Genomic DNA, 14,250 nt, shown 5'->3' with positions numbered 1-14,250 from the left:
GCTTCTCTAATCAGAAGCCTGATGTAGTAAGAAACTGCGTTCTTAGACATTGGTAGAGAAGGCTTCTTGATAGCACACCATAAGGCTTCTGATTGTCCTCGTAATGGTTTTGACCCTCTTAGATAGTACCTAAGAGCTCTAACTGGGCAAAGTACTCTCTCCAGTTCGTTCCCCACCAAGTTGGACAGGCTTGGGATCTCGAACGACTTAGGCCAAGGACGGGAAGGAAGCTCGTTTTTAGCCAAAAAACCGAGCTGCAAGGAACATGTAGCCGTTTCAGATGTGAAACCTATGTTCCTGCTGAAGGCGTGGATCTCACTTACTCTTTTAGCTGTTGCTAAGCACACGAGGAAAAGAGTTTTTAATGTGAGGTCCTTAAAAGAGGCTGATTGGAGCGGTTCAAATCTTGATGACATTAGGAACCTTAGGACCACGTCTAGATTCCAGCCTGGAGTGGACAACCGACGTTCCTTTGAGGTCTCAAAAGACCTAAGGAGGTCCTGTAGATCTTTGTTGGTGGAAAGATCCAAGCCTCTGTGGCGGAAAACCGCTGCCAACATACTTCTGTAACCCTTGATCGTAGGAGCTGATAGGGATCTTGCGTTCCTTAGATGTAACAGGAAGTCAGCAATCTGGGTTACAGTGGTACTGGTTGAGGAAACTGCATTGGCCTTTCACCAGCTTCGGAAGACTTCCCATTTAGACTGATAGACTCTGAGAGTGGATGTCCTCCTTGCTCTGGCAATCGCTCTGGCTGCCTCCTTCGAAAAGCCTCTAGCTCTTGAGAGTCTTTCGATAGTCTGAAGGCAGTCAGACGAAGAGCGTGGAGGTTTGGGTGTACCTTCTTTACGTGAGGTTGACGCAGAAGGTCCACTCTTAGAGGAAGAGTCCTGGGAACGTCGACCAGCCATTGCAGTACCTCTGTGAACCATTCTCTCGCGGGCCAGAGGGGAGCAACCAACGTCAGCCGTGTCCCTTTGTGAGAGGCGAACTTCTGAAGTACCCTGTTGACAATCTTGAACGGCGGGAATGCATACAGGTCGAGATGGGACCAATCCAGCAGAAAGGCATGCACGTGAACTGCTGCTGGGTCTGGAATCGGAGAACAATACAACGGGAGCCTCTTGGTCATCGAGGTAGCGAATAGATCTATGGTTGGCTGACCCCACAGGGCCCAAAGTCTGCTGCAAACATTCTTGTGAAGGGTCCACTCTGTGGGGATGACCTGACCCTTCCGGCTGAGGCGATCTGCCACGACATTCATATCGCCCTGAATGAACCTCGTTACCAGCGTGAGCTTTCGATCTTTTGACCAAATGAGGAGGTCCCTTGCGATCTCGAACAACTTCCTCGAATGAGTCCCTCCCTGCTTTGAGATGTAAGCCAAGGCTGTGGTGTTGTCGGAGTTCACCTCCACCACCTTGTTTAGCTGGAGGGACTTGAAGTTTATCAAGGCCAGATGAACCGCCAACAACTCCTTGCAATTGATGTGAAGTGTCCTTTGCTCCTGATTCCATGTTCCCGAGCATTCCTGTCCGTCCAGTGTCGCACCCCAGCCCGTGTCCGATGCGTCCGAGAAGAGACGGTGGTCGGGGGTCTGAAGAGCCAATGGTAGACCTTCCTTGAGAAGAATGCTGTTCTTCCACCACGTTAGAGTAGACCTCATCTCTTAGGAAACAGGAACTGAGACCGTCTCTAGCGTCATGTCCTTTATCCAGTGAGCAGCTAGATGATACTGAAGGGGGCGGAGGTGGAGTCTCCCTAACTCGATGAACAGGGCCAGCGATGAAAGTGTCCCTGTTAGACTCATCCACTGCCTGACTGAGCATCGGTTCTTTCTCAGCATGCTCTGGATGCATTCTAGGGCTTGGTTGATCCTTGGGGGCGACGGAAAAGCCCGAAAAGCTCGACTCTGAATCTCCATACCCAGGTAGACAATGGTCTGGGATGGGACGAGCTGGGACTTCTCTAAATTGACCAGGAGGCCCAGTTCCTTGGTCAGATCCATAGTCCATCTGAGATTCTCCAGACAGCGACGACTTGTGGGAGCTCTTAAAAGCCAGTCGTCTAAATAGAGGGAGGCTCTGATGTCTGCCAAGTGAAGGAATTTCGCAATATTCCTCATCAGTCTGGTAAACACAAGAGGTGCCGTGCTTAGGCCAAAGCACAGGGCTTGGAACTGGTACACAACCTTTCCAAAGACGAATCTTAGGAAAGGTTGGGAGTCTGGATGGATGGGGACGTGAAAGTATGCGTCTTTCAGGTCTAACGAGACCATCCAGTCCTCCTGCCTGACCGCTGCTAGGACCGACTTCGTCGTCTCCATCGTGAACGTCTGCTTGGTGACAAAAGCATTGAGAGCACTGACGTCCAGCACCGGTCTCCAACCTCCTGTCTTCTTGGCTACCAGGAAGAGACGGTTGTAAAAGCCCGGGGATTGATGATCCCGGACTATGACCACCGCTTCCTTTTGTAGCAAGAGCGACACCTCTTGTTGCAACGCTAGCCTCTTGTCCTTCTCCTTGTAGTTGGGAGAGAGGTTGATGGGAGATGTAGCTAGAGGGGGATTGCGGCAGAACGGAATTCTGTATCCCTCCCTTAGCCACTTCACAGACTGAGCGTCTGCACCTCTGCTCTCCCAAGCTTGCCAGAAGGTCTTGAGTCTGGCTCCTACTGCTGTCTGGAGAGGAAGGCAGTCAAAACTTGCCTTTTGCGGACTTGGAACCCTTCTTGGACTTGCCACGGTGACTGTCTGCACGGGTACCTCCTCTGCTGGAGGTTCTGCCACGAAAGGGCGGGATGAACCTAGAAGCAGGTGTGTCAACTGCTGCAGGGCGGAAGGGTCTAGGCACGGAAGGTAAGGTTTTAGCCTTACGTGCAGAAGAAGCCATCAGATCATGAGTATCCTTCTGGATAAGTGAGGCAGCCATCCCCTTAATCAGCTCCTCCGGAAACAGACACTTGGAGAGAGGAGCAAACAACAACTCTGACTTCTGGCAAGGAGTGATACCAGCTGATAAGAAGGAGCAAAGATGTTCTCTCTTCTTAAGGACTCCTGATACATATGAAGCCGCAAGTTCACCAGACCCATCCCGAATTGCCTTGTCCATGCTAGACATGATCAGCATGGCCGAGTCCTTATCTGAAGGGGAAGTCTTCCTGCTTAAGGCTCCCAAACACCAATCGAGGAAGTTGAATATCTCGAAGGCACGAAAGACTCCCTTCAACATATGATCTAAATCGGAAAAGGACCAGCAGATCTTCGAATGTCTCATAGCCAACCTGCGGGGAGAGTCAACCAGACTTGAGAAGTCGGCCTGGGCAGAGGCAGGAACCCCCAAGCCGGGTTCCTCTCCCGTGGCATACCAGACGCTCGACTTAGAAGCAAGCTTGGGAGGAGGAAAGACAAAAGAGGTCCTTCCCAGTTGCTTCTTGGAATGCAACCAGTCCCCCATAACCCTCAAAGCTCTCCTAGATGATCTGGCGAGAACAAGCTTGGTGAAGGCAGGCGCAGCAGACTGCATGCCCAGAGCAAACTCGGAGGGGGGAGAACGAGGGGTTGCAGACACAAAATGCTCAGGATACAAGTCCCTGAACAAGGCAAGGACTTTGCGAAAGTCTAAGGAGGGAGGCGAAGACTTGTGCCCTTCAATATCAGAGTGAGGTTCATCCAGATGTGCAGCTTCATCATCCGATACATCATCATCCGAAAGTTGAGTTGTGAGTGGCAAAGGCAGAGCAGCAAGCTGAACGGCTGAATCCGGCAGAACGGGTGCATGCGTACCTGCGGATCCAACATCATGCCTCTGCTGGTCGGTCTGCGAGCTGGCAACAACAAAAGCAGAGGGCTGGTGTGTGGGAGGGGCTGCGGTGGGCTGAGGAGCATGCGGTATGGTATGCAGAGCAAGCTGTAAGGTATGCGGCTCATGCTGCATGGTATGCGGAGCATGCTGTAAGGTATGCAGAGCATGCTGCATGGGCTGAGGAGAATGCCGCATAGCGCTGGAACCCGGCAACTCCTGATGCGGCAGCTCACGCATGTTAGCAGATGGTGCAGCAAGAACATGCGTCTGGCAGGGAGGACTGCGCATCGGTGGAGGAGCTCTCACAGGTGGAGTGTGGGAGCAGGCAGCCGCAGTATCTGCTGAGCGCACAACCTCTGCGGGTTGTAGGTTAACAGGAGTGGTGTTAACTTTCTCGGCATGATACTCCTGCATGAATGCCGCAAGCTGAGACTGCATAGTCTGCAGCATGGACCACTTAGGGTCTACTGTGGTTGGAGCAACAACAGACGGAGCAGTAGCCTGTTGAGGGACCACTCTACCTCTCTTGGGAGGTGTGCAGTCATCAGATGACTGCGGCGAGTCCGAACTGACCCAGTGGCTACACCTGGGCCGTTGGACTAGCTCGGAAGGGACCTTACGTTTGAGCGGTCGTGAGACCTTGGTCCACCGTTTCCTCCTGGAAACTTCTTCCACAGACGAGGAATGTAAGGGCTCATTCGTCTGTATGTGGATGGGACGATCCTTAACAGATACGTCCGCAACCACTGAGGATACATCCGTGCGCCGATCAAGGCCTGCCGAACCCTTTGGTCCTTCGACATTGCTTCTCCCCTGGGCTTGGGAGCTTGCAAGAGGTCCCGGACTGGGAGGACGACTGGCACGCACAGATGTACCCTCATGCGCAACACTGACACTGACACTATGCACATCACTAGCACTAACACTTCCCACTGCACTCTTCGCTTTCAGCTCTCTGACATCTGCCAAGAGCTGATTACGGTCACTAACCAACGACTCCACCTTCTCACCGAGAGCCTGAATGGCACGCAACATATCAGCCATTGCAGGCTGAGCACTAGTAGCAGGTTCGGGAGTCACCACCACAGGGGAAGGAAAAGGTTGAGGGGCATGGGGAGAGGAAAAATCCACAGAGCGAGAAGAACTCCTCCTATCTCTCTCCTTCTCTAACCTACGTGCATATCTAAGGAATTCGTTAAAATCGAATTCCGAAAGCCCAGCACATTCCCCACATCGATCTTCCAATTGACAGGATTTACCCCTACAATTGGAACATACGGTGTGAGGATCTATAGAGGCCTTCGGAAGACGCCTAGTACAAGTCCTAACACTACACTGCCTGTATTTAGGAACTTGGGACTGGTCAGACATCTTGAATTTAGAAGTAGTCAAGGGGGAATTCCAAAATTAAGCAAAGTTCGTTAACCAATGAATCAAATTAATTCCAAAAGCTTGCTAAGCTAAGGATAAAGCTTCCTGAACAGCGAAGGCTAAACTTTAGAGCAAATACATCACCAAATCGTGAACAATAACTCCAAAATCAACAGCGTATCCAAGTAGGTCTTGCCGGCGGCACGACAGAGGAAAAATTGAGTTCTTGTTGACAAGAAGTACTTGAGTACCTGCTCACAGATGGCGCTGTTGAGTACACCCCCACCTGGATAGCGATCGCTGGCGTATCCCGACCGTAGATTTCTGTCGGGCAACGGAGTTGACAGCTACATGATCATCGGGTAAGATTAATATTGAAAAATGTAAATTCATTTTCTTTGTTTCTCGCAAGAAATGAAAAGAAAATACTAACTTAACAAACAAAAGTATTTTATTTTTATAATGTAAAAGAAAATATATTATTTTCAAGAAAATATTTGCCCTATTAGTATATTTTCTTTAGATAAACATCGATCCATTATCAGAAATTAAAAAAGTAGCGTACAGTCAAATTTACGTTACGTAGTACTCATGAAAACCGATACAGACCCTCAAAATACTTTGTATCGTTATTTAATATTTCGATAATGGAGATACTAATATCAATCATTAGCCTATTGGAAGGAAATCACTGTATTGCCCGGACGCTTTCCGCCGGTGATGTGACGTCACCAGACATACTATGAACTCGACAGATATTAAAACTTTTCTTAATGTATTTTTAACTGAAAATAAATACTGAATATTAACAATAAAAGAAAATAATAATTTACCAAGATAAATCAGTTTATATGTATACAAGAAAATAGATTATTTTCAAGGAAATATTCTTCCTATTTCCGATAAACTTGTGACGTCATCACCCTGAAAAAATGGTCGTAAAGTCGAATAGTCGTATGTCGCATAGGTCGTAAGTCGAGCAATACCTGTATAGTTTAACCAGAACACTAACTTTACATTCCTAACTCAGATACCAAAGTTTGTTCCTAATGAATAAATTAGAAGTATTCATTAAACATACAACCTACTAGTAATTTAATACTAAGTGGATAAATGATTTTTTTTTAAAGCTTCTAAAAACTATTTGAAGAATTTACTTCCATAAATGTATTTAATGTCCGTTGAAATCAGGATAATCACATAAAAGTTTTGTTCTGGATTCTCTGAAATCAGGGATTTTACCATATTGGTTAATCATCCACTACGCTCAAGTCAAGTGAGAGAACAATTCAAGGAAGCAATATTACAGTACTGTACTTTACTTCCAAGTGTTGTTCTTTTTAGAATGAACATTTCAGTCCAACACTAACTTAATCTATTTTAGATGATTATTGTCAGATTCATTATTCTACTGACTCTTGTTTACTCAATATGATAGAATTTACTTATAATGTAAAATTTTGTTGACAGAGACAATTGTAATTGACCTAGTCAGTAATTGCATCTTTAGCTGATTCATCAGTACTGTATCATAAGGTTTTTCTAGTACTGTATATGAAAACATTTAAAAATCATGGAACATGAATAGTAGGAAAGTGTTACAACTGTAATATACAAGGGAAAAGTCAATTCAAAACAATATAAAAAAAGTACAGTACTGTATGTAGAATAAGTTTGCTGGAGCATGCTATAACAGCAAGGAAGAGGTGGAGTACAAAAATATAAAAAATGCTTGAAATCTACAATATTTAAAAGACATAGACCCAATGTATGATAATTATAACTTCTTACCAAAAATTTATTTCAGATTGTTTGACATAAAATATTTTTCATCATTAAAGGAATACAGCTAAAAATAACAACAATGAAGTTTTGCTTACTTGTCTTGACATTCCACCATATGTCACCATTACCCCATTTGATGACAACTGCCTTAAAACTTCAGTGCCACTTCTTCCACTTACACAATTAAGGGCAAGGCTTGGCTTAGGTAAAGAATTAACTTCCTCACTTTTCCTGTAATATGTAAGTATGTACAATACTTTAAGCCTAAAAGCAAATAAATAAAACACTACCAAAACATGCCATTTTTTTCATAAATAACATATACTAAACTCTTTATTCACATTACTATTAGATATTGTACTGTTATTCTTAAAGGAAAAGTTCAATTTTCTTTCATTTGACTATTTCTTACTAAGTAAAGTAACTTTATGGGAAAATGGCACTTTAAATGAGACTTGAAATTCGTATATTTGAAATGTTTATGTATTTTGAATTTTGTACTGTATGTTCTAAAATTGAAATTAACTATTCTACAAATTTATTTCCAAAGCTTAGAAAGACTTGACAAAGGTAAAACATTTTGGCTAGAGCCTTGTTAGCTGGGTTGTGGGTGTAATACTGTACTGTACTCAAGATTGATTAAAAGACTGTCTAGATGAGTTACAGTGTGTTACACACCTCCACTTCACCTTTCAGTTTTTTTAACTAATTACTTTTATTGAAAATGTGTAATCTAAGCACAAGGAAAACTCAAATGGACTTTAATCACAAATTATGAGGCAGCAGATAAAGGCATAAACAAAAGGTGTCCAAAGATTGGTGAAATGAATTCACAAAATAAAATCAATTGAAAAGAAAACTTTAGAAAATTATCCCCAACAAACTTCATAAAAGGTAATCAAGTAAATGACGCCTAATAAGCAGGAATCTAAAGTGTCCATGAAAAACTTGTAATGAGTTAGCGTTGCTCCAATCAAGTACCTGTACTATATCACATGGAAAGGGTGCAACAAATATTATAGTTAAGTCTCTATTATAGTATCTGGTAGCCATGAGAAATGGGAATTCTTAGGAAATGGAAATTCAGGATAAATGAATTTGGCCTAATGGAATAGTGGAAGACCCAAAACTACACTACAGTATTGTATTATGGTCATTTGCTCAGAAAATTATATAATTTCTTAGCAACTACCTTTTTGGCTATGGTAAATAGTTACAGTATTTCAATCTTTCAATCAATCTATTCTTTATAGAACAAGTAGGTAGTTAAATATCTGATAAAATGACTGTAACTTATGTCCTAGTAGGGTAACCAATAAAGTCTTTTGGTATACTAACCAAGCATTAGTGTACAATTAGACATTTAATGCTTTCTTCACAAAAACATGTTAATACAGTACAGTACCATAAAAAATAAATAGTGCATGTCACTTGCAAAAATATTAGAAACTTTTGAAGTAATTTGTATTTTTCCTAGCTATGTAAACCTGAGTCATCTATTTATATTTTCTGCCTCATCCAACCCGCAAGTCTTAACCAAGACTGAAGAGGAGGTTTGACCAGCATTATACTCATTTCTCAAAGTATTACTGAATGTGTTTCGCTAAAATAAATTTTCTATCAAGCATCACACCTAAAATTTTAAAAGTCGTGTACAGTTAAAGAAACATTATCTATACTGAGATTTGGATGTTGATGAGCCACTGTCCTTGACCTACTTACAATCATACTTCGAGTTTTGTTAGGGTTCAACCTCATGCCCCATAATTTGCACCATGCACTAGTTTTAGCTAGATCTCTCGTAAGGGATTCAGCAATCCCAGATCTACATTCAGGAGATGAAAGTGAAGCACGGAAAGTAGCATAATCTGCATAGGCAATGAACTTGTTTTCCAGGCCAAACCACATTATTATCATATGTATATAGTATGAAAAGTAAAGGGCTGAGAACACTACTCTGAGGAACACCAGATATCACATTTCTATATTCATTATGGTGCCCATCAACAACAACTCAATGCAATCTATTACTCAAAAATTGAATAATGATGCTTAAAAAAGACCCACCCACTCCCCACTATTTGAGTTTTAGCACAAGGGCCTCATGATTAACATGGTCAAAGGAATAACTAAAATCGAGGCCAATCATATGCACTTCCTGACCACAATCAAGGGATTTCTGTACAGCATTGGAGATTGTAAGAAGAGCATCACATGCTCCAAGGTCTTTATTAAAGCTAAATTACAAACAAGGGAACAGATAATTACCTTCAGCATACTTATTCAGACGTTTTGCCAAGATGGTAAAATTATTTAGATAATATGAAGTTGGCAGTAATCAGCTAGACTAGATCTACCACAAACACATTTGGATAATGGAGTAACATTTCCAATTCTCTAACAAGTGCTAAAAAAACCTCTTTTTGCTAACTTGCAGAAAATAAAAGATAACATAGGAGCTAAGAAATCAGCAGTCTTTATAAAAAATAAAGGAAAAATACCATTTGGGCCTACAACTCCATACACATCAAGTCGCAGCAAGAGAGTTCTAATTTCAAACCTCAGGAAAGCAGCAATGAGGAAGATCAAGTTTCTCATTACTCTACTCACTGTCAAACACATCAGCCAAAAGAATTGACTTTTCCTTTGGACAGTGAGTGAGAGCCATATGGTTAAGTACAGAAAGAACTGTTAAGTCAACACCAGAGTGAAGATTTAATGGTAGCCCACCAATTACGCTCCTGGGTTATACCATAAAGGGTTTCTTTTATGGCTAAATTGTATTCATTTTCAATTGAAGCATAAACTCACTGAGCAACAGCTCTTAATTGAGTACAGTATAGTTAATCCAAGTCAAACCTGATCTGTTACCCTTTTAAAAATGATAGGCCTCCAATTTCTCCAAATAAGCACGTCTACATATCATTATTGAACCCGGGTGTGTCTTTCACTCTGTACTTTAGCACAAGAGAACGGATATGACTAACAATTATGTTGACCAGATTCTCATTCAAAAGAACAATAGGCTTAACACTTCTATAGAATTGCAACCAATTCAAATCAAAATGTTCACTCAAAATGCCATTCCAGGCTGCTTGAGATTTTATATGTGAGTGAGTGTGCTAGAGCGTGGACGTGTTGTGCAGAGCTCCGTTATACAATCCCTGAGTCGTGTTTTAGCTTTCTGTTTCTCGGTTAGAATATCATTGAAAAGATATTAGCTAGTCTTATGAAGAAACCTAAGTGATAAACGACAGTACACTATGTCTATTCCTAACTATTTCTGTCTCATTAGTAATAACATGGAGGGAGAATGGAAAAAATGGATAGGGTGAGAATGTCCGCCCACACTGCGTACGTGAAGCTAGACAAAACAATTTAGTAATATCAAAATTAAAGGAAGATGTGAACGTGAGAGATCTGGCCCTGAATGAACAAGATGCGAAAATAGATGACTTGGAAAACAAACTTGCGGACCTTAGCGCAGATGCAGCAAATTCTTGCCATGAATATGACATCAATTAAAGCAACACTTCAAACATTGATAGACCCAAAACCAAAGAAACCGACATTTGCTGACAAAGTTAAGGAAACAATCTGTTGATAATTAAATCAACTAATACAACAACTAAAATTACTGAAAGAAATTGTGAGGTTGAACAAGCACTTAAAGACATTCTTATACTTAACAAGAGGTCAACTACGATCAGAGAAGAGGCGGCAAACAAAATTCAGACATTGGTGGCTGACACTGAAACGAGAAAAATCGGAAAACTAAAACCAAAAACGATATGCAATATGTACAATGATGAAGATGATGTAGTAAATGCTTTGATTTAAAGAAATCGCTGCCTGGACCAAATCCAAAATATAGAAATGCCTCGGGGGGGGGGGGGGGGGAACAACCCACTATGTGCTGAAATGTGATCCTGAAGTTCGGAGGGCTATTCATGATAATGGGGACAAAGTTTCGTTATGATGGGGTATTTATAACATACGTGATAGGTACCATGTGATCACCTGCTACCACTGTCAGAGGTATGGACATCTTGAAAAATGATGATAAAGTCTGGGAAATGTTCAGGGAGACATTCCACCAGGGAGTGTAATTCACAAGTGTCAAAATGTATAAACTGCACAAAGTTAAACAAACCAAGTGACCACACAGTAAATTCTAGAGACTGCAAAGCTTATGAGTTGGAATTGAAAAGACTAGCGGAAAATACTGATCATGGTTACTAGGGATGTCATAAACTGTGGCTATGTAAATATACAATCTGTGGGTAATAAGACTATTCAAATTCGAGAATTGATTAACGAGAAATACTTGGATATGCTAGCATTATCTGGAACATGGTTAAATAGCTTGGACAAGGCAAAGATCACTGAAATGACGCCCCCCACACATGCCTTCTTTCACATACCGGGAGTAGGTAAGTCTGGTGGGGGTGTCGGACTCTTTATTAAAAAGTTACTCAAATCTCAAAATGTTGAAAAGAATTAGTGTAACAAGCTTTAAATACTGTATATAGAAATAAACTTTATGCCAAAAATCAGAAAAAATATCCTTTGTAACAATCTACAAACCTCCTAGAACAAACACTAGTATCTTTTTCAAAGAATTCGGTGCTCTCATTGAGATGATTATCACAGAGAAAAACAAATTAGTTATTTGTGGAGACTTCAATTTTTGGATGGATGACGCATCAAATCCTGATGCTTTGGCATTTAGTGAGTTACTAGAATCATATCGACTAGTGAATAATGTTGACTGTACAACTACTTTAACTGGGCATACGTTAGACTTAGTTTTAAGTGATGACATGAATAATATTGTATCTGATATAAAAGTTGAAGAGAAATGTAATATGTTATTTTTATTAATAAAATAAATTTTTGAATATACTTACCCGGTGATTATATAAGCTGCAGCTCTGCTGCCCGACAGAAAAACTCTACGTTCAAAATACGCCAGCGATCGCTATGCAGGTAGGGGGTGTACATCAACAGCGCCATCTGTCGAGCAGGTACTCAAGTACTCCATGTAAACACAGAACCAATTTTCTCCTCGGTCCACTGGGTCTCTATTGGGGAGGAAGGGAGGGTCCTTTAATATATAATCACCGGGTAAGTATATTCAAAAATTTATTTTATTAACAAAAATAACATTTTTCAATATTAAACTTAGCCGGTGATTATATAAGCTGATTCACACCCAGGGGGGTGGGTAGAGACCAGCATTACGTGTTTACATTATTATGAGCTAAGTATTTTGTATTTCATTTTAGCAGTTATTCAAAATAACAAACATAAAATAAATAAGTACCTGGTAAGGAAGTCGACTTGAACAATTACTCTGCCTTTTTAAGTACGTCTTCCTTACTGAGCCTCGCGATCCTCTTAGGATGCTGAGCGACTCCTAGGAGCTGAAGTATCAAGGGTTGCCACCCATACTAAAAGACCTCATCAAAACCTCTAATCTAGGCGCTTCTCAAGAAAAGAATTTGACCACCCGCCAAATCAACCAGGATGCGAAAGGCTTCTTAGCCTTCCGGACAACCCAAAAACAACAATAAAAAACATTTCAAGAGAAAGATTAAAAAAGGTTATGGAATTAGGGGAATGTAGTGGTTGAGCCCTCACCCACTAATGCACTCGCTGCTACGAATGGTCCCAGGGTGTAGCAGTTCTCGTAAAGAGACTGGACATCTTTAAGATAAAAAGACGCGAACACTGACTTGCTTCTCCAATAGGTTGCGTCCATTATACTCTGCAGAGATCTATTTTGTTTAAAGGCCACTGAAGTTGCGACAGCTCTAACTTCATGTGTCCTTACCTTCAGCAAAGCATGGTCTTCCTCATTCAGATGGGAATGAGCTTCTCGTATCAACAGTCTGATATAATAGGAAACTGCATTCTTTGACATAGGTAAAGAAGGTTTCTTAATAGCACACCATAAAGCTTCTGACTGTCCTCGTAAAGGTTTAGTTCGTCTTAAATAGAACTTAAGAGCTCTAACAGGGCATAAGACTCTTTCTAGTTCATTTCCAACCAAATTAGAAAGGCTTGGAATATCGAACGATTTCGGCCAAGGACGAGAAGGTAGTTCGTTTTTGGCTAGAAAACCAAGCTGTAAAGAACATGTAGCCGTTTCAGATGAAAATCCGATGTTCCTGCTGAAGGCGTTTATCTCACTGACTCTTTTAGCTGTTGCTAAGCAGACGAAGAAAAGTGTCTTTAAAGTGAGATCTTTAAAGGAGGCTGATTGTATTGGCTCGAACCTTTCTGACATAAGGAATCTTAGTACCACATCTAAATTCCAACCTGGTGTAGCCAAACGACGCTCCTTCGAGGTCTCAAAAGACTTAAGGAGGTCCTGTAGATCTTTGTTGTTGGAAAGATCTAAGCCTCTGTGACGGAAGACTGTTGCCAACATGCTTCTGTAACCTTTGATTGTGGGAGCTGAAAGAGATCTTTCCTTCCTCAGGTATAATAGGAAGTCAGCTATTTGGGTTACAGAGGTACTGGTTGAGGATACTGATACCGACTTGCACCAGCTTCGGAAGACTTCCCACTTCGACTGGTAGACTCTAAGAGTGGATGTCCTCCTTGCTCTAGCAATCGCCCTGGCTGCCTCCTTCGAAAAGCCTCTAGCTCTCGAGAGTCTTTCGATAGTCTGAAGGCAGTCAGACGAAGAGCGTGGAGGCTTGGGTGTACCTTCTTTACGTGTGGCTGACGTAGAAGGTCCACTCTTAGAGGAAGAGTTCTGGGAACGTCCACCAGCCATTGAAGTACCTCGGTGAACCATTCTCTCGCGGGCCAGAGGGGAGCAACTAACGTCAACCTTGTCCCTTCGTGAGAGGCGAACTTCTGCAGTACCTTGTTGACAATCTTGAACGGGGGGAATGCATAAAGGTCTAGATGGGACCAATCCAGTAGAAAGGCATCTACATGAACTGCTGCTGGGTCCGGGATTGGCGAGCAATAATTTGGGAGCCTCTTGGTCATCGAGGTTGCAAAGAGATCTATGGTAGGTTGGCCCCATGTGGCCCATAGTCTCTTGCACACATCCTTGTGTAGGGTCCATTCTGTTGGGATGATTTGACCCTTCCGACTGAGGCAGTCCGCCATGACATTCATGTTGCCTTGAATGAACCTCGTTACTAGAGAAAGGTTTAGATCTCTTGACCAAGTGAGGAGGTCCCTTGCGATCCCGTACAACGTCATAGAATGGGTCCCTCCTTGTTTGGAGATGTACGCCAAGGCCGTGGTGTTGTCTGAGTTCACCTCC

General features: G+C 42.3%; 1 protein-coding gene across 1 annotated transcript in view; it reads right to left on the bottom strand.

The window, feature by feature from the left end:
* LOC137642487 (enoyl-[acyl-carrier-protein] reductase, mitochondrial-like) overlaps positions 1-14,250 on the bottom strand; it is a 101,625-nt gene that overhangs the window by 6,339 nt on the left and 81,036 nt on the right. Inside the window, exon 5 of the mRNA XM_068375079.1 lies at positions 7,055-7,190. Within this exon, the coding sequence (XP_068231180.1) occupies positions 7,055-7,190 (136 nt within the window). The remainder of the gene's footprint in view (positions 1-7,054; positions 7,191-14,250) is intronic.

Source organism: Palaemon carinicauda, chromosome 6 (assembly GCF_036898095.1).
Source record: "Palaemon carinicauda isolate YSFRI2023 chromosome 6, ASM3689809v2, whole genome shotgun sequence".
Classification (NCBI taxonomy): domain Eukaryota; kingdom Metazoa; phylum Arthropoda; class Malacostraca; order Decapoda; family Palaemonidae; genus Palaemon; species Palaemon carinicauda.
This window is presented reverse-complemented; position numbering and strand designations above follow the sequence as displayed.